Here is a 27,494-nt window from a genome sequence, read left to right on the forward strand (position 1 = left end):
CCAGTGCTCTCAATTATCCTGTACCTGAAAGTACATTTGTGTACCAGGTTCTATGATAGGCTTTTTTCATGGAGCTCTTGAGAGAAGAAAAGGCTTGAGTCGTGTCTCCGAAAATAATGAATGCATTACTATTGAAAACAAACCGGGCCAGAAGTCAGCAAACTTAATTCAACCAGATTTATATACAAACCAATTTGTGTACTAAACCAGGCTAATCCACAGAGCACGCATTCCGTTCAATGTTTCGCCCCAGGTAATTGTGATTAAGTACATCGTCTCTCGGGCGACAGACAACGGAGGTCGATGCATAAAAGTTACAGCATCAAAACAGCCACGTCAGTCACAAGCCTGCCTTAAGAGCTAGGCCTTTATTTACTGCTTTATTGGGTTAATTAATTAGGTTGCAACGGCAGCGGTCTAATGATTTTATTATGCAGCATATTATAGGAGATTGGATGGGGAAAGGGAAGGATGATGAGGAGAAGTGATGAAGGTTATCCATTTTGGGCAAATGACCGTTACGCCACTATGTTGCAATTAGAGTCTTTTAATGAGTTGGTGGGGGACGCATTAGCATTTATAGTGAGGTACAGGCTCAACAGGGCAAACAACCCGAGAGAGAGCGCATTGCATGACTTAAGTTGTTTACATTAGCAGTGTTTTCAGATTTTTTCATGGGCAATTTTAGGTTTTTTTGGTTTTAGGAAGGTTCAGTCCCTCATAGTGTGACATGTTTTATGTACAGTAAATGGATTAAAATTCTGGCATCATTTACTCATCCTCATGTCATTTCAAATTTGTATGATTTCCTTCTTCTGCGGAACACATATGTTTCATTGCTTTTGTCCATTCAGTGAAAGTCAATGGGGTTCCTAATTATGCATAATTACACAGTTGCAGTGCTTAAATGTATAATTACACTGTGATAAGGGCCCGTTACAGACCGTTCTCATCCCAAGGCGTCATATACTGACCCTTTTGACATTTCGTCAACATCCTACGCACATGGCACCCTCTAGCGTCAATATTACAAGCAGATAAAAATGGGCCAGAAGGCGCCTCCTAGCGGTCTAACCCTAACCCTAACCCTAACCTTAACCCATAATCTGTGTCTCATATTGACGCTAGAGGGTGCCATATGCGTAGGATGTTGACGAAATGTCAAGAGGGTCAATATATGACGCCTTGGGATGAGAATGCGTTAGAAAAAACATAACCAATAAATAAATAAATGACAACTTTTTTCAAACATCAAATTGTGTGTTCAGCAGAAGTCAGTAAGATATAAAAGTTTGGAACAACATAAGGATGCAAAAATACTGACAGAATTTCCAAATATTAGCAATAAATAAATAAGTGCTGTCAATCATTAAAAAAAAAATATAATCACACAAATTTTCTGAAATTAATCGTGATTAATCATGATTAATTTCAGAAAAATTGTGTGATTATATTTTTTTTAATCGATTGACAGCACTTATTTATTTATTGCTATTATTTGGAAATTCTAATATTTAATCACCCTTAACATTCAAGTTTTTAAATTTAATTTTATATTGCAATAATTTCACATTAAATCTTCAAATTAATGTTCAAACATAAATACAATACATTTTTCATATTTGTTTAATGGCATCTTTTTTATGACTGAAGGCCGGTATCACTGATATTAATACTACTGATGTCTCTATAAAATTGTTTTTACCCCCTAATATTTAACCACTGACTATAGCCACTCAACATAACCGTATAATTGAGAGCTATCAATTTTAACATTTATTAGACTTTACAAAAAAACTTCTAATTTAAGTGAGCTTAAAAAAATCTCCACATAAACCATTATAATAAATGTCATATTTACCCTTATTTTGCCCTTCAGCAGAAATATACAGAAATTAAAATTGTTATCAAACACTATTCTAAATTAGTCTTAATTCTAGTTCTAAATTACTTTAATTCTAAATTAAATATAGATTAATCATTAAGGCTATAAAAGTTATTGATTTCCTCTTTGTTCTTTGATAAACAGACACCACTGCAGCTGGGTTATTACGTTGTTTTGGCTGCTATTTCTTTAAGAGCTGCTGATACTGAACGTAACCTGATCTGACACGCATCGTATTCTCTCTCAAATCTCTTTACCTTTTCTGACCCACCTCAGGTCTTAAAGTCTCAATAATGAGCTGACTAGTTAAACCAGGTGTGTTAGATTGGTGAGACAGTGGTATGCAGCCTTTTTGGTAACATCAACTTTCCTGACCATGACACTGCATGCATGATGTTTGTTTCATTCGCGCTTTCATATGAATGATACAGGCAACAGCGCACACCATCCCCTTTGTGCGTGCAGTTGAACAGCACATGCTATGAGCACAGTACCATTTCCACGTTCGTTTGACTCCCACCTGACACTGAAGTGAAGATGGAGCGCACATCTGAAATGCCTCCCGTTTGATGTCACAGATCGGTCAGGTTCACCAATCAGCCAATCAGTTCTATTCACCGTCACCTGTGCACCATTCTCTCATCAGCTCACCTCCACATAAAAGCACACACCTCTGTCACACTCACCATCCAATCTCGTAGCTGCATAATGGAACCTACCCAGTTGTAAGGCCACTTGTACCGACTCTATACCAACCTTGCTACTTACCTGTCATTGATTCCTCTCCTAGATCCCAGTGTCTCTCCAGTGTTTCTCCAGCGTCTCTCCCGTGTGTCTCCAATGCTCCATCCTCCAAGTTTTCCCTCCTGTGTGAACACTGAGGTGTGTGCAACGTGTCTGTTCCCCCTGGTCACCCCACCGACGGCTTTGGATTCCCCCATAACGTATGTCCTGCCGGAACCATCTTAAAAGTTCACCTCTGTCTCTGCATTTCTCCCTTACTCTCCATTTCGACATCAAATAAACTAACACGCTCTTACCTTCTGTCCCAGTGCCCGTTTGTTACAAAGACGTTATGCGACTGAATAAATGCACTTCTTGTCAAGAGAAAAAGTGACAGAACCGGCAGTTTTGAATGGGGTGGCCAACCCTAGCCACACCCCTACGTTAATTGCATAAAATATTTTTAACGAGTTAAACTGAAAGAAATAATCGCCTGCTTTAACGTATTCATTTTGACAGCACTAAAATAAATACATTTATACTCAATTATACAAATGCATTGAAATTATTGATATAAATAAATTACACATGTAAATAAAATACACATGAAATATTACATATTTATATACAGTACAGACCAAAAGTTTGGACACACCTTCTCATTCAAAGAGTTTTCTTTATTTTCATGACTATGAAAATTGTAGAGTCACACTGAAGGCATCAAGGGCTATTTGACCAAGAAGGAGAGTGATGGGGTGCTGCGCCAGATGACCTGGCCTCCACAGTCACCAGACCTGAACCCAATCGAGATGGTTTAGGGGTGAGCTGGACCGCAGACTGAAGGCAAAAGGGCCAACAAGTGTTGAGCATCTCTCGGGGAACTTCTTCAAGACTGTTGGAAGACCATTTCAGGTGACTACCTCTTGAAGCTCATCAAGAGAATGCCAAGAGTGTGCAAAGCAGTAATCAAAGCAAAAGGTGGCTACTTTGAAGAACCTAGAATATGACATATTTTCAGTTGTTTCACACTTTTTTGTTATGTATATAATTCCATATATAATTCCACATGTGTTAATTCATAGTTTTGATGCCTTCATGACTATGAAAATAAAGAAAACTGAGAAGGTGTGTCCAAACTTTTGGTCTGTACTGTATATATATATATATATATATATATATATATATATATATATATATATATATTAATTGTAATAAAAACGACTTTATAAAACAACAACTAAACCGATACATCTGCACTTCTCACAAATCAGTCTCAGTTGATAATCTCACTCATAAACAGACTCTTTCTAAATGATAATGTCAAAAATTGTGCTTAGTTTTATTAGAATAAGGGGCTGACACATCTTACCCATTTATATACTATATTTTGCTTTTCAAGTGTGAAAATCTAGATTTAAAACTATACATTTTGTAATTTATGTCTTTGGAGGTTGTAACTTTGGCACCACTTTGATTTACTTATTAATGTACTGCAGGAAATGGACTATTCAATTTTAGTTACATACATTGTAGCATCACAATTTTCTAGGACTGTTAACATGAAAGATCAGGATGAAGACATGGTCTAGACTAGTCTTTGAGGTAACATTAACCAAGCTTAATCCAACATTCATCATGTGTGACAAACAAAACTGCTGCCAACTGGATCCAGAAGTGAGAGTGTCATTACTGATGCATCTTAACACATGATCTGAATGCCTCAAACTCTCCCAGTCGGTGTAAACATTTCATGCGCCCGGGGCCTGCATGGAAGAGATTAAGACATAGATGGATGAGAGGAAGGGGGCATGACATCTGGAGATGGGGAAGAGAGCTCGGATTCAAGTCAATCTTTTGATATTGATTGCATCTGGGGCAAATTCATTTCCAACTCATGATCTTAGAGTGGACAGCGCTGGTGTGATATGGGAGGGAGCGAGGAGGTACCGTCCTATCAATTACTCTGAAGTCAGGGGCTTTTAAACAGAGAAATGACGCTGCTTAGATGGCCATGATGGTCCTAATCATTGTATCCTTTCCCTTGATGATTTGGCATTTGGGATGCTGTTATGGCTTCCTGGCCCAAAGAAAAGAGCGGATGGAAAAGAGAGAGAAGATGAAAAGTGAGAGATAGTGCAGTGAGGCAGACTGGGAGGACCGCAATGACCTCATCCAGAGGCCTGGGCGACTCACGTCTCATTCAGACATGGTTATAAAGATCTCATCTGTCATAGTTTGTCTGATCATTAAGCGATTTGAAACTCTGCTGCCTTCAAAGCCTCCTGCCAGCCCTCAGGACAAAGAGCTTTCTGACAGGTGGTACAGACGCCAATGCTTAAACTGCATTTTCTCGACAGCATAAAGTCTGTAAACACCTTGTGAGCTCTGCGGAGAACAAAAAGGCATCTTTTGGGTATCACAGATGAGCAGTATTTGAACACTGCGAGAGATGTGACTCAAATTGGTTTCCAAAGGCTTCCCGTTTTCAGGTGATACAGTCTTAAAATTATAAATCAAAAATACCTTTAACTCACACGGTACAAGCATAGAAAACTAAAAACTGCTAAAGCAGTATATATACAGGGGTTAAATTGGTCCAGGGGATTCTGGAGCTAAGCCCCAGCACATAGGCTTATCCTGGTAATTCATCAGAGTACTTTCCTCGTACATTTTCAACATTATAGGCTATAGGATATATATATATACTTAACTCATTATTACTAATCCAAGCAATAATGTGAAACAGGTGTTTTTAATATGTATTTCTGAAAGGAACCAAGGGTCTTCAAAAAGTTTTGTTTGCATTTCAACTTTATCTGAAAAAGGAGCATTCATGAGCGCAGCGCTGCTTTGTTTACAATATTTTTTTTCAATAAGCCTGTCTACTGTTTACTGCCATCTGCTCATAAAACCCTGTTTTAAATTAATATAATTTATACTTCTGACTAGTCTCATTTCTTTAAAAAAAGGTTTAAAAACTGAAATGTGAGGTTTATCATTTAATAAAATTATTTATTTTTGCTGTTTTGAAAACCTGGATGTCTACTGGAATTAAATCATGTTTTTACAGTCATTTTACAGTTTAATGTTTTACCATAGACATTGCCCTATATGGTATTCGTCTTTATTTTTATATAAATCTTTTAGGTCTTAAAAAGTCTTACATTTGAATTGAACAATTCTGCAGACAGATGTAGCTTTGGACACTGCCAGCATCTAGAAAGATTTTGATCAGCATTTTAGTGTTCATAACAGAGGGCTTTCTCAACTTGTTATATTTTACAGTTTGTCAATTTATATAATTTTTAATTGTTACAATGTAATTACAATATAATTGTTAATTGTTTGTTAATTGATTTTATTATACATTTAAAAGTAAAAAAAAAGAATAAAATACTAATAAATGGTTATTAAAACACTTTAGAGTCAATTTAGAGTCATTAAAATATTTCAATAATAATAATAAAATAATTCCTAAAAATATAAAAAAGGAAGGAAGGAAGGAAGGAAATGAAATAATTAAATTACATTAAAATATTTTACAAATATTAAAAAAGAAAGAAAGATAGAAAGAAAGACATAACAAATCTATCTATCTATCTATCTATCTATCTATCTATCTATATATATATATATATATATATAATCTTTATTTTGTAGAGGGTTAATTAAGAGGGTTAATGTCACTTTAAAACAGATTCATAATAATAATAATTCAAAAAATAAGTATATATACTGTAATATTCATATCAAATGTAATCGTGTAAAAAATGTAAAATGTAAAAATGTAAAAGGATGTAAAATAAAGAAATAGCAGGTTATATATAGGTTATATGTATATCGCGAGGTAAAATCTATTATCTTTGCCAGCTATTATTATTAATAATATTTGTTTTTTTATTTTTACATCACAAAATACAGGTCTGTAACAAAAATTGTATATTCAATAACTGATTTAATAACTGAATAAAACATTTTCTTTATGTATATATATATATATATATATATATATATATATATATATATATATATATATACATATATATACATATATATATATATATATATATATATACATATATATATATATATATATATATATATATATATATATATATATATATATATATATATATATATATATATATATATATATATATATATATAAAACAAGCACATGCATTAGTGTCTGAGATACATTGATCAGTGCAGATAATGGATTCCATCTGGATGACTCAGGCGTGCCATAACTACAGTACTGTCTCTAAAAACAGCAGCCCGGGGAAGTAGTTAAAAAGATAAAACTCGAGGCCTCTCCAAACATCATGCAAAATGATTACCCTTGACTCAAATAAAAGAGCCTAGCACACTGGAAATCTGTTCCTTCAACACTCGCATTCCATCATTCCTGCTGCACTGTGCGCTCCCATTACCAAACAGGCGCTCCGTTAATGTCCTGCAAGAAATCTAAAGCTATCATCTAATACAAACTGACAGATGATAAAAATACAGATTCATTAAACCACCAGCACCGGAGTGCCAGGAGGCAGAGCCGGGGCTGAAGGAATAATAGGACCTCGGGCAGATATGTATCTGTCATTAGGCCAGCAGAAGTGTCCAGAGTTGCACCCCCTTCAACGTTCACTAATAAGGATTAATTTCCTGCAGTGGTTACACCTGTAGCTAATGGGAGAAGGCCGACCACAAGGTGCGCACCATCAGCACGATTATTGTCAGCCAAAGCTCCCTATGGTTCACCAGAGAAGACCATCAGTCTTTTTTAGACAGGTTTGATTCTTTTATGGCAAGAGGGGAACATCAGAGAGGAACATATTAATAAAGTGCAGTGATAAAAAAAATAAAATAATAATATACCAGTCTTGTCACATGATCCCTCAGAAATTACTGTAATATGCTTTTTATTTATTTATTACTTTTGTATTAACTTTCATTGCATAATAATAACAGTTGTAAATGTCTTCAAAGTATCATCTTACACAGGCTATATTATCTTAAAGCCATTTTCAGATCATAAATGTGAAATCCATTTAAGGCTATATTATGATTCCCAATGCCCTTAAAATAAGACTGTATTCATCTCTATGTGCAGCTTTTGTTGCATCCTCAGAGCTGTTATTGTATCTATTGCTTCGGTGCATCATGATATTTCCACTGTAACAACAAAGGATTGCTTTTAAGATGGACACTATTCTTTGTCAACCATGATTTATAATTCATGATTTATAAATAAGGAAAACTTTTGCCTCCGAAGGTGAGTGAGCCAGAAGTTTATTATGCTATTTGTGTCTAGAGCACAAAGGCAAAGAAAATAAGGACATATCTTTCAGCACATTGTGTTTGTATTGCAGTTGCTTGAAGTAAATAAGTTTCTAAAAGGCCCTCAAGAGTGCTGTTTCACACTGACACTTCGGCAATTTCAGAATGAAATGCTTTCCTGGCTTTCTTATGGTTAAATGTTCACTTTCTGAACTTCTTTCATGAAAACAAGCAGAAGAAAGAGTTTCCGTATACCTCACTTATGTCAATTTGGTGAAAACATCACAGCATTGCTGGTTTAACACAGTTTTGCACCCGCTGACTGAAGTCAATACTTAACAGGATTTTGCTTGACAGTTTTGACTAAATGGCTGGAGATAAATGTCCCACTTTACCGATCTGGCCTCCAGGCCTTCCTTCTGGCCTGACAGGGGGGGGGGGGGAGGGGGATAAAACATTAAATAATATAAAATTAAATTAAATAAACAGTCATATGCTCAAATATTTTTTTTAATTAAATCAATAAAAACAAATTTATTATCTTACATATTATTATTACTATTTATTTCTACTGTATACACACACAGGACACACACACGCACAAATATATACACGCCATGTATCACACACTATAGGCAGCGCAATCCTAACAACCTGCACACCTTGCCTGCGTGTGCTAATTCACTACTTTCTTTTTCTATTGGCCTCTGGAATTGTCAGTCTGCAGTAAACAAAGCAGGTTTCATTACATCTATTTCTAGTCATTCAAGACTAAACCTCATGGACCTGACAGAGACCTGGATAAAACCAAAGAACACTGCTACACCTGCAGCACTTTCCAATCATTTCTAATTTTCCCACACTCCCCATCTAACTGGAAGAGGTGGAGGTACTGGTCTGCTTATTTCTAATGATTGGAAATGTATTCTTTTACCTTCTCTGGGTATTAACAGCCCCTTTGAATCCCATTCAGTCAGTATTAACCACCCTTTTCTAGTTTTTTATTGACCCCAAGGACCACAAGGTAACTTCTTGGATGAATAAGATGTGCTGCTCTCAACCTTTCCTGAGGATGGTACTCCCTTAGTTATGCTGGGAGACTTCAACATCCAACTCGATAAACCTCAGGCTGCAGACTTCCACACTCTGCTTGCCTCTTTTGATCTCAACCAACTGGACCTTATTTACAAACGACACTGCTCCACTGATCATGTGCTGGTTACTCCACTGCACTCCTTGTATCACTTCCTCCTCACCTTAAACTCAACATGGTTCCTTACACAACACATACTCCTCCACATGTCATCTTTCGACATATCCTACGCTCACTCACCCTCCAGGCTATCTGCTATGGTTTCATCTTGGCTTCCTCCCCCTAAACAATTAGCATTTCTAGATGCTAACAGTGCTACTGATACTTTCTGCTCCACTCTTACATCTTGTTTAGACACTGTCTGCCTCTTGTCTACCAGACCAGCCTGTACCACTCCTTCTGCCCCTTGGCTTTCTGATGTTCTCCGCGAACATCTTTCTGAAGATGCTGAAAGGGTATGGCGCAAATAAAAAAATCCAACTGAGCTTATTATGTATCAGTCACTACTCTGTTCCTTCTCTGCTAATATCTCCACAGCGAAAAGGGCATAATATCATAACAAAATTAACAATTTGTCTAACTCTTGCATGTTTTATAAAACATTTTCCTCACTCCTTTGTCTGGCCCTGGCCCGAGACACTGGCCCAGCCCGTGTCCAACAGCTTATCAGAATTACCGGCCCGAGCCAGACATGATAAATATATCTACATAAAGCTTTAAATTATACTTAATAAAATAAAACTAATCAAAAACAAAAACTCTTTTGCTATAATCTTGATCCGTAAAGATGCACTTCTCTCTAAAGGTGTCTAATGAAGTGGTGGGGAGTCAGGATCGGCAACTTCATCCTCCTCCATCTTTCATCAACCCTAAAAAGCTGACAACTTTGCCACGTTCTCCATAATTAAAATTAAAACCATCAGTGCACAATTTTCCACACCACATTCTGTCAAGCACATTTAACCAGCAAACATACACTTGTTCACTCTCTTCTCTTCACTCTCTGAGGCAGAAGTCTCCAATCTCATCCTTTCTAATCATCCTACTACTTGTCTGCTTTATCCTATTCCATCTCATCGCATCTCCTTCAAGCCATTTCTACTGCAGTTTTACCTGCACTCACTCACATCATTAACACATCCCTTCACACTGGTGTTTTTCCCTCAGCATTTACAGGCTCGTATAACCCCACTACTTAAGAAACCCACACTTAACCAATCTCTTTTAGAGAACTGTTTTCCTTCTTCCTTTCATTACAAAACCACTCGAACGACCTGTGTTCAACCAAGTTTCTGCCTTTCTCACACAGAACAACCTCCTCAACAGCAACCAGTCTGGTTTCAGAAGTGGACGTTCAACCGAGACTGCCATGCTCTCAAAAATTATTAGCTTAAATAAAAAAAAGAAAGCTCAAGCCTTTGGATGGATATGTACTGCGATCACAGAACCGTGCTTCACTGAAAGATATGCATGACAATCGCTGCTTCTGCCTAATTGCAATTTATTGCCTTTGCAATTTAATTTTAATTGTGCAGCCCTACAAAGCCCTACTAAATTGTGCAGCCCTACAAAGTTTTCATGACCACTTAGCATAGTAACGTCATTTGAGCATGTATGCGTGTGTGTGTGTATGTGTGTGTGTGTGTGCAGTCTGTTTGTTCAACTAAAACTCAAGATGTTTCATTGTTCCACATGCATTTCCAAATTCTCAGTAGAGATCTTTGTGCCAAGTGACAAAAACTGCTGCTAGCTAATGTAAAGACTATATTATTCAGTACTTGAAGGTTGTATTTTCAAATGTGCTGTAAAATTCTGTGGGGTCATTTAATGGCTAATTGGGGTGGAATGAGTTCACTGCTAAAATGCCAGAAGGTTCAGGGTGGAAGTCTTGAGAGAGATGATTACAGGGAAGAAGCTTGTGTAATTGATGGCCATTGGACAAAGGGTTCACTGCTTTCTCAGAGTTTGGCCAACATTGCTACAGGCCTTTCATTTAGTCAGCCTGCAATAATGAAGCTTTCTGTGTATGAACTGTAATCGATATATACATCTCAATACTTTTATAGCCCTGTTGACCTGACAAGTAGTCAAACGGTGTCACTATAGTGAGAGTTTAACCTGGAGCAGAATTTAGTTGTGTAGTTATATATATATACACACATACACACACTAGTAAAATTATTAGTTATAATATGAATAAAATTCTAAATAAAACTTTAATGATTATTTTAATAACATAAAACTACAGAAAAGCTGTAGCCTGATGCCTGACTAAAGACAGCTGTCATTAATTAATAATGAATCATGCTCAAGTTAGCATGAAGTTGCTTTTTCTATTCTAAACTCACGCTCATTTCAGCCCCTTGCATGTGAAAAAGTAGAGGTACTGGAAATAAAAAAGAATGAAAAAAAGAACCCTGTGCCATTAATCTATTAGCATGCATATTCTCAAAACCTTTGCTGTAAACACCCACAAACACAAGCTGGCAGATTATAAATCAGTCATTTTGCCATTAAAGACTTGTGCAGTTCGTAAAGCGTAATTGTGGGTGTTTATATACATATATATGCGTTTCCACACTTAATATGATTTCTCTGGCTTACTGAGTTATACATACATGGACTATGGAGGGATGGTGGAATCCATTTCTAATCTTCTGTAGCTGTAGTTTTTAAACTCAAACTCTTTTGGTTATCAGACCAGCTTCTTAACCACTACACCACCACAACAAAATATTCAGAACAAGGAATTAATTATTTAAATTCAACATTTTACAGTTTACCCACTAAACTACACTAGCTCCCAAGTCATCATATACTGCCACTGATATCTCATTTTTTCCAAGTCCTCCACTCTCCAAGTACAAAATGACAAATCAAGCAGCTTTACAACCCATCCATGTGCTTCTCCATAGCCACCAGGCACTGTTTGATTGTGTATCAGTTTCATGGAGCAGCGGATGTTGGCTTTGTTTGCCTACGGCTTTGTCATTTTCCATTCGGTTTCTTTTTCCTTTTGGTATCAGAGTTCACTGAAATGTGAAAAATTAGGATCCCTGGAAAGGCTTATAAACAACTTTGACAAATTGACAATGCTCAAAGTACGTTTAACGAAGTTCATATATATATATATATATATATATATATATATATATATATATCACTTTTTTTTGTTGCTTTTTTTCATATCTAATTTTAAAATAATTGTTGAAATGTACAAATTTACAAGAACCTGCCATAAAAATGTCAGTGCTAAAAGAAAAAAGTACGGAGCCTCGCACATGGCATGCAGGGAAAAAAACAGTTGGCTAAATCGTGTGCACAATTTACTAATTCGTTCCCTCGATTTCTAAATTGTGCGCAAGATTTACTAATTAGTCCCCTTGATTTGTTAAATCATGCACATGATTTATAAAAAGAGAGAACGAATTAGTAAATTGTGCGAACGATTTAGTAAATCGACAGAACAAATTAGCAAATTGAGGGAATGAAATAGTACTCGTGTGCACGTTTTAGTACATCGAGGGAACAATGCAGGAAAAAAAAATAGTAGGCTAAATCATGTGCATGATTTACTAATTTGTTCCCTCAATTTAGAAATTGTGCACAAAATTTACAAAATCGTTCCCTCGATTTCTAAATCGTGCACACAATTTGTTGTTTTTTCTTGCATGTCATGTATTGGGATGTTGGGGCTCCGTAAAAAAAAAAATACTAATTTGGGATTGGGACACAACATTGACACCTCATGCAAGCTGTGTTGTTATTGCTTTGGTTCAGATTAATTAAATTAATCTACTTGGTTGCCTCCAGGTGCTTCAAAAATTATATCCCTCCTGAGTTTCATGTCTCTCCCCACAGACAAATCAAATTTATTTGATTATGAGGCAACAAAGCAGCACAATATCAATATGACCGATGATACTCTGCCACTTTTGGGGGGTTCAAAAGATGCTGGAGAACCATAATCACATCTTTAGAGGCCGATAGAATTAAGAAAGTGATTTAACAAAGCTCACTTAGTTTGGGATTGTCTCCATATTGGAGTGGGAACAGGCAGAACAGAAGCACATGGTCCCCAGAAACACAAGGTAGCACAATTTTTCTCCCTGCATGTCACTGAGAATCCAATTTTGGCTTAATTTGGAAATCATGGAAAAGCTAGAACAGAAAGAATGGATGCGTTGGGGGAATACACTCTGCCAGCCCCGGAATAATGTAAAATCCTAAAGACAGATAATTCACAGATTAGTCCGGATCAAGGCCGTGTGGAAAAGAAAATCCATCGGCGCCCCAAAAGGACTAGTGTGAATCCTTTTCTCAGGTGTAAATCAGAAGGTTTACGAATGGTGCAAGTTACTAAAATACCATATGAACTCTTTTTCATCCTGGTAAAAACAGATGAAATTAAACTTTAACTGGAAATTAACTATTAAAGTGCATTTAAAAAGATTTTTTTCTTCAAAAAATATTTATACAATATAATAATAAAAATTGAATATATATATATATTCAATTTAAAAGCTATTATGTAATAATTTTATTATATATATATATATATATATATATATATATATATATATATATATATATATATATATATATATATATATATATATAATAAAATTATTACATAATAGCTTTTCGCTATATTAATAACTATATTTTTCAAGTGAGCATTTCAAAACAACATTCTGCTTCCTTTTTGTGGTTGAGACCCCTTTGAGAGCCCACTCAAATTCTTCTTAAACAAAGTTATCGACTTTTCACGCCCCTGTTTCCCACTTCACCTTCTCTTTCTCAAGCATACATATTCTTTTGTCTAGAATTCAATCTGTAAGGCACATGAGGGAATTTGCAGCCGACCTAAATTTAAACCCAAGTTCAATTTACTCTGGAAATATGACAGTACAGTAGGTGCACTAAAATATGATGAGTCTTGCTAAGGGAGGCAGCAGATTTACGCACTCCCTGAGTACACTGTAAAAATTTAGGCAAGGACAGAAACTCCACAAATCACTGTCAATGTCGCTGCCACTCACTGTAATAAGTATGCTTTCATAGGCTTTTCAAATGGCAGGAATTTTCAGACTTTAATTGAATCAGTTCTGTTTGTAAGATTACTCAAGGGGGCAATGAAGAGCTCGGGAACGTCTGCCACCTGCTGTGTGGAACAAAGTCGGATTACGAAAAATGGCTGTTGGCAAGTAGGAATGGGAATTGTGAGTATGCAGTGCACGATATATATTCAAAAACAAAAGAAAAGTTTGAATTATTTGATTAATTGAACAACATGATTAACTGATTTAATTGAATAAATGATTATTGATTACATTTAATCACTGATTCATGATTGAATTGCTTCATTGATTCATTATTCGACACAAGATTCAAATGACTCACTGATTGTCAAATGTACTGATTCGCCAATTAATAGACTGAATTAATTAAATGATTCATGCCCGAATTGATTCTCTGATTCATGATTTTATTAATTCATTTACTCATTAATTGGCACATGACTCAAATGACTCACTGATTCACAAATTTACTGATTTCACCAAATAATTGATTGATTAATTGATTCACTGATTCTTTTCAATTGGACACAACATTATGAATAGCTTGTGGTTCAGTAAATGAATCTAATTATTTAGCAAGCATTAGCTCAATTTGATTTGAACCAGCATAAAATTTGTTTAATAATCAATTTATATTTAATTTAATAATAAAAAAAAAACATTTAAATATCATGTTTAATTCAATGTGCTTTGCTTTTTCTTAGAAACTGATTAAAAAGACAAATAATAGAGTGAAAATAGTTTCTACACAATTTTTTTTCTAAAGTATGTGTCCCAAATAATGAATACTCAAGAAACAGAACTGAAAATCATCAAACTGAAAACATTAATAGCATTTTAGCACTAGGCAGAAAATGAATTGATTTAAGATGAAAGCTCTGATTGGGAGATTTAAATCTTGACATCTGGCAATCAGAAAATCTTGTGGAGGCTTGTTATGAGTGCAAGATAACACAAATGCAAATTAAATGTTTTCAGGATAAATAACCAGCAGGCAAATATTGCAGATGATCATACTTAATAAATCTAGACATAAAAAACAAATCAGAATAAACAGTCTTTGTGCCTATTTGGAACTCACAAGTTGCAGGCTTGTTGCAGTTGTGCCCATGCCGGAAATACTGTGGGTTTTCGATCACTGGGATACGAGTCATACCGATTACCACAGCGTCTGGCCCGGCATCTAGGGTACATGGGGTTATGATGCCGTGATTGACGTGATGGAGGGGGCTGGCGGAGTCTTCTTCACCACTGATCACAGCCACGGGTCCTGCAGAGAGAAAAAGAGAGCCATCACACAAAATGACATTGGTTGCTTAATGGAAAATGAATGCAGCATAATACATCTGAGAGGGAAAAGCGGGCAGGCTCATTTGTCAGAATAAATGTTATCTCTTAGAGCTGCGACTGCCCTCTGAGCTCTTCTCTGTCATTTGGTCACACATTAAATGCCTGATTCAACCCCAGAAGCCTTAGCTGCCGTGGCCCTGGGCCATGGTAAACACTGACTCCCCAAGTTTCCTAAATCCACGTCATCAGCTCATTTAGTGGCGTCAACAACAAAACACCCACATTCAGTTTTGGGCCTCCAAGCCGGCAATAAATGACAGGCCTTGAGAATAAAGATGGCGCGATGTCCAAAATGACAGTTTTTCAGGACAGCCAACTGAACCAGTGCTTTCCCAATACAGTCATTGCTGCATTTCTGGCATACGTTTGATGCTATGTTTGATGCTATGTCTGTCTGTCTGTCTATCTATCTATCCATCTTGAAAACAGCAAGCAAACAAACAAACAAACAACAACAAAAAAGTAATAATAATTTAAAATACAAATAAAATGTAAATTTAATAATATTTAGAAGTACTGTTGTTAATTAAAATAATGTATTTTATATGTAGATTTAATAATATTTAGTAGTACTGTTGTTAATTAAAATATTTTATATTTATATATACAAATGATGTTGTATATGACAATATTGAGATGCTGTCTTAATATTCAAACTTCTCTTCAAAGCAATTCTAAGAAAACAGCATTTTTCACATTTGTGCCTCAGGGTCACTGAAAATTTCACTAGAGCAAGTGAAGGTTTGACCTATTGGCCTGACTGGATGGTAGAAAAAAAAAAGTCCTTTCTGTTAAACTGTGACTGAGTGAGCTAACATTTGACTGTTTTGAATGTTCAACAACATAATATGCTGAGAACATGGAGGAATAGTCATGCTGTCATTCAAGGTTTTTGATCCTGACAGTCAGTTTAACCATAGAATTCTCTTAGGAAGATTCACAAGGCCATTAAGTTCACAAGGTCAGACGTCCTGACACAAGGTCACCGAATGGTGTGAACAGAACGTGGACAGACAGACCCAAGAGAGATAATAGTACGCAAAGAAAGCTTAACATTGTAGATACACTCAGCTGCTTCAGTGTGAAAGATACAAGGACTTTCATATGAAAAAAAAAAAAGCTGAAACTATGGATTGGGAGTGTTTATTCCCTTGGGAATTACAAATATATGTGCATCTCTTTTGGTAGGTATCATGATGGGAAGACTGGGGGTAAAATAAGCCAAACTGAAGGATTAACAAGGAAACAAAATATGTAAAATGAAAATGTACCAACTGCATAACTAATTTGTATGATTCTTTCCAGGGTGTGATTTGTGAAAAAAACAGAGGGGGGGATGTTTTGAAACATTTTAATTCGTAAAAATAAATAATGAGAACATTAACTAGATGACGTCATGTGTTAATTAGCATATTTATGACGTAAGTGCGTATTGCCTCCCTATGCTCACATACTGCAATTTAATTTAGCCATTCAATTTAATTCTCAATAAAAACGTTACTACATTTTAAAGTTTCTGTTGTCAGACAATGGAATGAATATTATAATGACTGAAACGCGGTCCATTAAGAATCCATAACCAGCTCTCAAACATTAATCTGCACTAATGAAATCAAATACACATACGATAAAGTCAGTGGTTGTGCTGTGATTGATGTCGGCTATACTTGCTTGTAAAATAGAATTAGAAGCAACAGAATATATTTCTTTTTTTAACTGAAAATGCTGCTGCTCTCTGCACTCGCTCGCAGATGCAGAGAGAGGCTCGCGCTGGGAAAGAGAGATCTCGCGCTCGTACAGCAGCACCAGGGAGTCTCAGAGACTAAATAATGTTTGGACAAAAAGTCAATAGATTTGTCGCTAGTCGATTTTTTGAAAAAAAAAAGTCGCTAAACCTAGCGACAAAGTCGCCAAGTTAGCAACTCCACTGCCCAGCGGACCGGCTTCAACCGTCTCGCCAGTGTTGATAGGCTATTACTCGTGAGGTGTAACCAATCAGATAGCACAATGGGCGGGACATTAAGCAAGTCTGCAGAGTGGTGAATACAGAGAGGCTGAGCGGCAGAGCTAGCCAAAGTAGCGCATTTTAAAATAAAATTGACTTTAATCAAACCACGGATCCGTGAAACGTTTTGTGATCCGTCTCGCCACTAGTGTAGTAGCACTGATCACTTTGAGGGGGGGATAAAAATAATTCAGCAGAGGCAGGGATACATTGACCAGAGAGGGGGAAATCCCACGCACCCCCCCCCCCCCCCCGGCAAATCGCACCCTGATTCTTTCATTAGGAAGCATAAAAGTCATCATCAAGGTTTAATTTGGTATTTAGTTGAACTGAAAGTTGAAATGAAAAGGACCTTTATCAGATTTTGCACTGCTCTTTGTGAACTTCAAATTGAAATCTTAATGTAATGAACAGCCACAATCGCTTTCATGTTTATACACTGAGATTATTTTGAGACAATAGCAGTGGTCTGCTGTGACATATTTAAGGGGAAATCTTGGGGAAATGTCTTAATTAGATTTAGCCTTTTAGACAGGAGGAGACATTCAGTTAAGTGTCAAATAACCCTTGCAGCTAATTGGGTCACTAAAATCTTTTCCTTAATTGTAAAGTCTTAAAGTCCCAAAAGGACCATTTAAATAATTTTCGTAAATACTAAAAGGAGTCTTAGCAAGGTGAAAAAGTACACATAATTGCCCCTATTCTTTAAAACATCACCCTAATAGTCATATGATAATCATTTATATAGTATAATAATTATATAACTCAAAAACTCAATTTAACAAAAACTTGAAGGTGCATAAATTATATTATTATACACTGTCTAAAATATAAATGTTAAGTTGCAGATCTTAAGTTGCAGGTCTTAAGTTACAAGTTGCAAGTCATCCAAACATTTCTTAATTTTATCCACATAATTAAAAGTGGTTTAATTAGCTCCGTTTTGGTTAAAGTTGCATTGAAAATGCTACGTTTTAATTTTGAGAGTAACAGAACTCCTTAAAATTCCTCCTCAATATCTTCAGGTTATACTTATAGATGCACAAGGTCAGACGCCGCTGTTAATGCGCTTCGAAATAAATACATAAAGCATATCAAATGGCACTTTTGAAATCCTATTATACAGCTGGCATGGTGAATTGAAGATCGCATTCACTCACTGTTGCCTTTTGGCATTTTAAGTTAGGAACTCTATCAATAAAATGCAGGAAACAATTTGTTAAAGCAGCCGGAACAGAAAATGGGTAGGGAGTCATCCCTTTTCTACAGGACAACCTCCTCTTGTCATCTTCTCTTTGGACCAAGACGACTGTGTTTGGTCCAGAAGTTTCCATGTATATTAAAGGACCTTCCCTGCCTGACCAAAAATCAAAAACAAACGACTAAATAAATACAATCTGGATTATCACAACTGTATTACAAATAATATGTTTAAATAAATAAATAAAATGCACAAGTAAATCTTAATCATTAGCACAACTGTATTCCAAATAATGCATTTAAGAAACAATGAAAAGACCATAAATATATAAATAAAATAAACATTTATATATTTCAGAATGCTTTAAGTGTACTTTGAGTTCTAAGCTGAGACTCAGCACTACATAAAACACTTTAAAAAGCACATTTCAGTGATGAATTATGTTTTTCTTCCACCTTCCTGAACAATGAAAGCCTCAAGGCCAATATTATTTATTGCCTACATGGAAACATTAATTCATCTTTTCTTCAACCTCTGCATCCGAAGAACAAAGTCAGTTTAATAAAATTGTGAGATGGGCGGAAGAGAACCCGCAAATTCTCCACAAAGACAGCTGCTACGTGCCAGAATTCAGACTGTCAACAATATAATTGCAAATAATGACAGCGATTTTCAAAAAAATAATGCTACAATTCAGTGCAATGCTCAAACCTGCTGAATGAATGATCCCCATTTCCATTCATAATATATGGAAAAGAGTATTCTGCTAAACATTTCTTTTTGTGCTAAAAAATAAATAAATAAAGGTTTGGAACAAGTAAATGGAATGAGTAAATAGTGACAGACTTTTTATTTATGGGTGAACTACTCCTGTAAAACACTTTAAATCACTGCAAATACCTGCAGCCATGTGTAGAAACATTAAAAATGAGCTTGGCTTCCCTTGTTGTTTAAACACAGATGATGTGCTTCTCCTTTCTGGGCTGATTTTCATACAGCTTACAGGATGTTCTCACACCGTTGTTAATTAGCACTGAAAATAACTACGGTAATCCTGCATGAAGACATGCATTACACATGCAGACACACACATAAATTATCACCTTGCTGCATGTAGCGCAGCAGTGTCACACAATTTGTGCAATGTTTGTGAGAGTGTTGCTTGATACATGTGTGAAAGCCAGAACTGCAGTGGGATTTGACTTACTTTCTGTCATTGCACTGATCTTTCCTTTTATGCTTAAGTTTCAGATGAAATATGATAATTATTTTTAAAACAAAAAATACAATACATAATACATAATTTCCTAAATTTCAAAGTGCAAAAAGTGTGAAAGTTAACCTTGCATGTGTAATTTATTTAAACATCCGAACCTGGAGCATAGTTTATCTAATTTCCCAAATGGAAAACATGGGACCGGGAATCGCATTGCATGCATACCAGAGTAATCAAAACCGATCTCCTTTACTCCATCTCTCTGATCTCATTTTCACTTACACACACTTTTAAACACACACCTGCTAGGGCCGAATCTGTGTGAAAGTTGACATGGACGATTGATCCGGTTTATAAAGGCATCTGATCCCTGCTGTCTGAATGCCATTTGCCTGGAGCTGGTGTGGCTTCCTTTGATGTTGAATGTGCAGAGCACCTTTCTGTATTTCAGGTAGCTATAAAAGATAAAACAGGCACTATCCATGCCCACTTCTCTCTAATGGCAATTGTGCCCTGATTGCAATGCAAAGCAGGCATGGAAGACCTGCACGAATAAATTACTCACATTACGTCCTCTGATCTCACCAATGTGCAATGAAGTGTCTCCTTGACATCAAACCACTTCGTCCGAGAGCAAGGGAGCGAGAGGTACAGACACGGGCAAAGGGGATGATTCATTCTTTTCTTAGCATATGAGACTGATTGGAAGTGGTAGAGCTGGCAAACACTCGAGCCACTTCCTAAGGCCGTAATTGTACTGTCTCTTCTGCTCATTCCTGTGCAGACCGCCCAGATATACCTGCGGTGCCCCTCGGTGTCAGCAGCAATGACAAAACTCTTTTGTTGGGTAAACAGAGAATATGAACACAGTGAATCGGCTCCCCGGTGTTCTGATTGCCTGTGAGGCAGACAACAACAATGCTGTCTTCATCTTGCCACTTTTCTCTTGGAAAACCCTCTTCAATTGCGCCTTGGTAGGCATGTCTGGACTCAAACGTTATTTGCACAAAGTATCCTCAGGCATACAGAGGAAAATAAGACCTTGGGCATGAGCCAAAAACATGCAGGACCTCTACACTCAAAGGACTTTTATTCAGGTGGCTAATTTCAGGTTTCCATGAATAAGTAATAACATTCGGCGTTATTTGGCAAATTGCCAGTTGACAGTTGTATTATGCGGAATATACAATTGCAAAACATACATGCATGTACTGTATGTACAGGGTCAGTGTAGTAGAAAACCATTCACCATACAGACATTTCATACCTACCCTACATGCAGTGTTATCTAACATAAATATATCTCTAGAAAAAAATAATAAAAAAATAAAATAAAAAAAATAAAAACACAGGATTAATGGCCGGGTGTTTTTTTTAAAGTAATGTAACACTAAAGATTACTGTGTTCACAAAAACTGCCTTATAGACCTCATTTGCTGCTTATTTCCTCTTCGGTGAGGATGCCTCACTCCAGTGACAAGCGCTGAGGAAAAATGAAGTGATTATGAGGAATATTTTCATAGAGTGCCTCCTTAAGTAATAAACAGCTCGTTCACTCAGTATGAGACATGGAAATGTGCAAATACTTGAAAGCAGCAGCTTACCGGTTATCACAATTTTATCTCTGTGAAACAGATTAATGGTACAACATCCACTGGAGCCTCAGGTGTGCTAAGAACCCGTCACGCCTTCTAATAAGCATTAGCACTGCTTACACTAAATACCCTTCACACTATCCGTTAACATTAGCTGCATTTATTATTGCTTTTAGAGATTTGAGAGAGTGCTATGAACACAAATCACACCTCAATTTGTGCCATTTGTTGAAGAAACAACTGCTAATACTTTTTTTACACAATAGTAAGCTAAACTCATGTGCTACATGCTAACTGCTAGGCCACAGTTCTGAAGCTATTTTATACACTCGCTATTTTTGTTTCAGCCATGTTTTTCCTTTACAACATGTCACAGTATATTCTTGCAGTAGAGGCAGCATGATTAGCTCCCTATGTCATAAAACAAAGTTAGCACCCGCGCTAGTCAACAAAACAGAGTCCCGGTACAGGAAGCATTAATATCCTGTGCCAGCACCTCTGCAGTCGGGCAAAACAATGAAAAAACCGGCAGGAACATAAAGGCAGTCAGTCATCTTTATGGTCCTTAACAAAGTAGGCCATAGGCACAACATTCAATGTGCATTTTGTTTATAGCTGTATAAACGCCCATGAAGCAGGAGGGGAAGGACAGTACAGCCACTTCTCCTGAAGGGACAGATGAAGAAGCAAATGCAACACAGTGACCAAATCTCCGCAGGCATAAATCAATTGATGCTCTCTCTCTGTCACACACAAACAAACACACACACACGCACACATATTAGCAGGATAAAGGAGACTAGCACAAGACTGAAACCTCTTCATAATTAGAATCAACCTTAAACTGTTCATATACAGAAAGAAGGGCAAAGATTCTTTTCAATGATGATATTGAAGTTGTATTATGGACTTTAAACAGATGGCAGGCACTACAGTATATTCAATTCAATTTAAACTAAATAAGATTGTGAGGAACCAAGTTACAGTTTATCCAGTTACTTCTTTCTCTTTCTCTCAAGGTCTACTGTACAAGATGCAATGTGAAGAGCAGACAGAAGACTGCATCGGATCAGATCTGTTTGCCAAGAACTGCTTATGTTAACACACTGGTGGCACATTTGTGTGAGATGCTCACATGTGCATTCATTACGAACTGTGGAGTGTTTCTAACATGTGAATCACAACAACGTGTGATGGCTCACACACCTGCACTACTGAAATGTTCCACGCTCAGCAGAATCTCAGACACCTCTAGTTAAGACAGAGTGCAGCAAACTACAAAGCTCTGTTTGAGAATCAACGGATTTCTTGATTATCGCTGAGCAGACTAATCAATTAAACAATTAAATGTATGAGTCTTTCATTTGAACTTCAATATTTTGTAATTTCATTTACATTAATTTAATAAAAATGGCATTTAATTTTAGCTTAGAAATATATGAGTTGACAAGAAACTGCAATATTTAAATCAAATATACTTAAGTTTGATATATTATTTTAAATATCTATCTTTATCAACCTTACCTTCTTTATTGTTCATAAAATAAAAAAGTTATTAACTTTTGAATTCTGATAAATTTAAAAGCATAAATGTATTTTTGTACACACACACACACACATATATATCTTTTTTATTATTTATACATGCTTGTGCTAACATTGATAACATTGCTTGTGCTAATACATGAAAAACCATGCTAATTAAAAACCAACATTCTGCAGTGGAATTAAAAACAAAAAAGAAAGAAAACCATTGCTTTTCCAAGTGACTAGCTGCTAGCGTGAGCGCACATCTCTCCATCATGTGAGTCACATCACAGCATTGCTTTAAAATTCTGCCTACGGGCGTCACGGTTTCATTCTCGGTCATTATATCATCTGGCAGTGTGTAATGGCGCCCCTAGGGGAATGGAGGTCCATTTGGCGTGTAACCTTGCGGTGACCCTGCGAAGCCTTTAGCACATCGCCAGTGGCAACTGACCAGCTTGTGTCCTAAATGGAAAAATGAAGTATGGCCATACGTCTGGGCTGCCAATATTCCTACAACTCTCCGAGCGATCAGCCATTTTGTAAAGTGGAGCAAGAACTGTGATGGTTAATCAGAGTATGGTGTCGTTCAGGCGCACCTGAAGCCTCTATGCTGTATTTTACCCTCACAGACCCCCTCTGGTGAATCTTAGATAGAACAATGGAGGAAACAGAGGGAGGGATGGAGCCGAAGCGAGTGAGAGAGAACAGAGAACATATATATCATCTGGAATGGTGACAGCCACACAAATTCATCGCACAAGGAAAACATTTGGCTGATTGTGCTCACCGCAGTGAGGCTTCACGTGGCTGGCAGGTGTTTGATTCCTGCTGAATGCTAATGACCCTGATCTCCCAGGCAGGAATGAAGGGAGAGAAAGCGTGAGATGGGCTGAAGGGAAATCTGACTTAAGAGACAAACAATAACTGACTACACAGCATACTAATGTACTGTAACTGACAACAAATCCTGATCACAAAAAAAAAGTGCATTGCGATCCTTTGGCATGTTGAAGTCATGTCAGTATGATTTTATTTAGCAACTAATTGCATGTGAGTTCCACCAAGTCGGCATGAAATGGAAATTCTATCTATTATTGATCTTTATGTGAGAGACTCATCCATGCATATGTTTCATTTTTTTTCTTTTTACCAAATATTGTATTAAAAGGTCATGACTTGAACTTCTGATGACAGACAACATCTGCATAAACCCTTCCCTTCCTTTCTTACATTCGACTGTAAGCTCAATTAGAACGGTTGGATTGAACTCCACCCTGTATTTTTCTTTTCAATAATGTTTCTTTCAGGCACCTCTACCAACATTTCACAAAACTCCAAATACCTTTACATGAAATTCACAGCAGTTGAAACTGAAATGGACACTAGAGGCAGTAGAAAGCCAACAACTTTTATTTATTTTATCACAAATCTATGATTAGTGAACATTATGATTATGAAAATAAATTATCGCTTAATAAAGACTTGTTTGCGTGCCATTATGGCCCCAAAACACCTTAACCATAGCAATGATTTGAAAACTAATAATTACTTGACATATTAATTTGAACATTTGCATAACTAGCACCAAATGTATGGTTTTTTTGCTCTGTAGCCCACCTGATACAGCATTACACTGGCAATGTGGAGTGCTTGAATATGATTCTAGAAACATAAATCACGATACAAGAGCTTTTAAGATCAAGCTAAAATGGCATGATTGCTAAAGCAAATCCATTTTTATCTCACATTTGCTTTTAACACTATTGGTTAGGTAGCATTTTTAGCAGCACTCACACGTCATTTCGAACTATCACGATACAACCAATGTGATAAAACGTTGCCAGATTCACATTCAACTGATTGAAATGGGCTTTTACTGTCATCGTGAAATGTGCAAGATGCGACATAATATTTTTAATAAATTTCGCCACAGGCATGTATTTTCAATGAGCCTGGGTTGTCTGTTACATTGTGACAGCACAATTTATTTTCTAGCTTGCTAGAAATAACTCGTCTATGAGCTGGAAGGCTTGTGCGATCAAACTACATATCCCATCATCCCATGTGAAGCACAAGAATGAAAAATACACACCCAATGCTCATATTTTGGCCTTGATTAGGTTGCATTAGCGTTAAATGCTTCCTGCTTATGTGGAACAAAATAATCTGTTTTCCAAAATCACAATATTTGTTTACAATTCCTGCTAGGTATTTTTGTATTTATTTGACTGGAATTCATATGAATCACACAATATACAAAATAATTTGCATTAGCTATTAGCAATTCTTGTTTTGATAGTAGCAGGTTTTAGAGGCTAAAGCTGAGCCAATTTTTCTGGTCTGCAACTGCCTTTATCACAGTGGAAACTGGTGGAAAACAGGTGACTCTATATGGGCTAAGTTGTCACAATTGAAACCTGCAATTAAACTGCATATCATAAACAGTGTTTCAGCAGCAGTGTTGGGGAGTAACTAGTTACATGTAACGGCGTTACGTAATTTAATTACAAAATTATTGTAACTGTAATTAGTTACAGTTACTACGAAAAAATGAGTAATTAAATTACAGTTACTTATGAAATTTTTAACGATTACAAAGGGGATTACATTTGAATATTTACACGCATCCACATACAGATTTAACTGATTTCTTTCCCAAATTGCACTGACTATTCTGAGACATACCGCCCTAATAATTTCCGGGATGCGGAAATACAGTCTGGTTCGTAGAATCCAGTCATAAAAACAAAATGCCTAACACGGACGGAATATGCCACATTTTGGATGACTAAATCAAAAGTAGGTCAGTACACTTGAATCAAAACATGACATGGAATAGTGTCTGTGAATATTAAGCCCCAAAAATGCAATATATGACTTGCACATTCTGCGTGTCTGTGGAAATCAGGCGCGGACTGGACACCGGGAGAACCGGGACAATTCCCGGTGGCTTGGCAGCCGATTTTGCCCCACTATTTAATATCATTATTGTATAATTGCCTGCCGAATGTACTAAAGTGATCATTTGCGAATCCGCCATTTGATAATTAAATCTCTAATAAATCATGAAGTGTTAGTCATGACTCGCGCGCTCTCCGCGCCTCCGCCAAATGGTTTGGATCAGACTCAGAGTAATCAATGCGAGAGAGAGAGAGAGAGAGAGAGAGAGAGAAAGAGAAAGAAAGAAAGAAAGAAAGAATAGAGTGGACAGCTGGAGCAGAGAAGCAGAACTACTGTTCAGGGTTTCAGGTCAGTTTCATCTGTAAAGATGCTTTTTTGTCTTTGTTTTTTTATTTATTTAATCAAGCAGCAGCACGTTGCTCATCAGTCATTACTCAAAATACTATATAAAGGACATCATTATTATCTGTTGTAATGATACAGTAGTAATTTAGCTGAAAAAAATTCAGATTTTTTTATAGGTTTAGGGGGAGCTACGACAGACAACAACACAACCCTTACGAAAATTAACGTTTTAATATTTAACTATAAATCCAGAGAAAATGGTTACTATTGTTTAACTTATAAATAAATACAAATCCATTTGCAAAAAAAAAAAAAAAAAAATTACTCAAGGTTATTTTACTTTTATATAGGCTAATAAAAGCATGGTTAATTTTTGTAAGGGGAAAATATGGATTATATATAGGATTTTTCTATAAAGATATTGTAGTATTGTAGAGAGTATTGTATTGTAAAGTATAGTTTTGTTCAATCTTGAGTATTAAAGTCATGAGAGAGATGGATAACAGGGCAAAACAAAGAAACTGAAGAGAAAAATGGAAGTGAAGGTGCAGTTCAGGAGAGAACTTTTAATTATTTTGCATGTCCCCAAATTAAAGATTTAAAATAGATAAAAAAAATAGTTTTGTCCATGAATTTGTTTGTATGAGTTTGAATTTTCCAGTCTGATTTTTTTTCCCAGTCTGCCCCTCCTGTAAATTAATGGCAAAGACATGGTTTCATTTTCTACACATAGGCATACTGAAGCTCGCAGTGTTTTCAACCTCTGCTGCCTCAATATAGGAGTACACGAGCACATAAACATAATTTCTAGAACTGCTCTGTGTCACTTCATGTGCATTTTACTTATTTTGAGAAAACTATCATCATATACAAAGAGACAGCAGTTTAAAAGAAACACCAATGTTTAGGAGTTTATTACACAGAATACGTCACATGCTTATTAGATAACTGTATTTAAGTTGATGTATATGCTTTTATTTATTATTCTTAAATTTTCACAAATTTACAAAAGTAATCAAAAAGTACTCAAAAGTAATTAGTTACATTATTTTAATAAAGTAATTGAAAAAGTTACACTACTATTACATTTTAAACAGGGTAACTTGTAATCTGTAACCTATTACATTTCCAAAGTAACCTTCCCAACACTGTTCAGCAGTGATGAGTGTACAGACACCTACATTACAACATACACACATATAAACATTCAGAGAGGTAAACTGCCGAAGACAGCAAAAAAGAGCATGCTGGGATACAGACAGGTGCAGAGATAGGCAAACAGGAAGAGAAGC

At 36.3% G+C, this 27,494-nt stretch overlaps 1 protein-coding gene across 1 annotated transcript in view; it reads right to left on the reverse strand.

Annotated features, from left to right (window-relative positions):
• The window catches only part of LOC132125157 (NT-3 growth factor receptor-like), a 239,498-nt gene that overhangs the window by 41,798 nt on the left and 170,206 nt on the right, over nt 1-27,494 (reverse strand). The window contains exon 12 of the mRNA XM_059536416.1: nt 15,141-15,329. Within this exon, the coding sequence (XP_059392399.1) occupies nt 15,141-15,329 (189 nt within the window). The remainder of the gene's footprint in view (nt 1-15,140; nt 15,330-27,494) is intronic.

Source organism: Carassius carassius, chromosome 43 (genome assembly GCF_963082965.1).
Source record: "Carassius carassius chromosome 43, fCarCar2.1, whole genome shotgun sequence".
In the NCBI taxonomy this organism is placed as follows: Eukaryota; Metazoa; Chordata; class Actinopteri; order Cypriniformes; family Cyprinidae; genus Carassius; species Carassius carassius.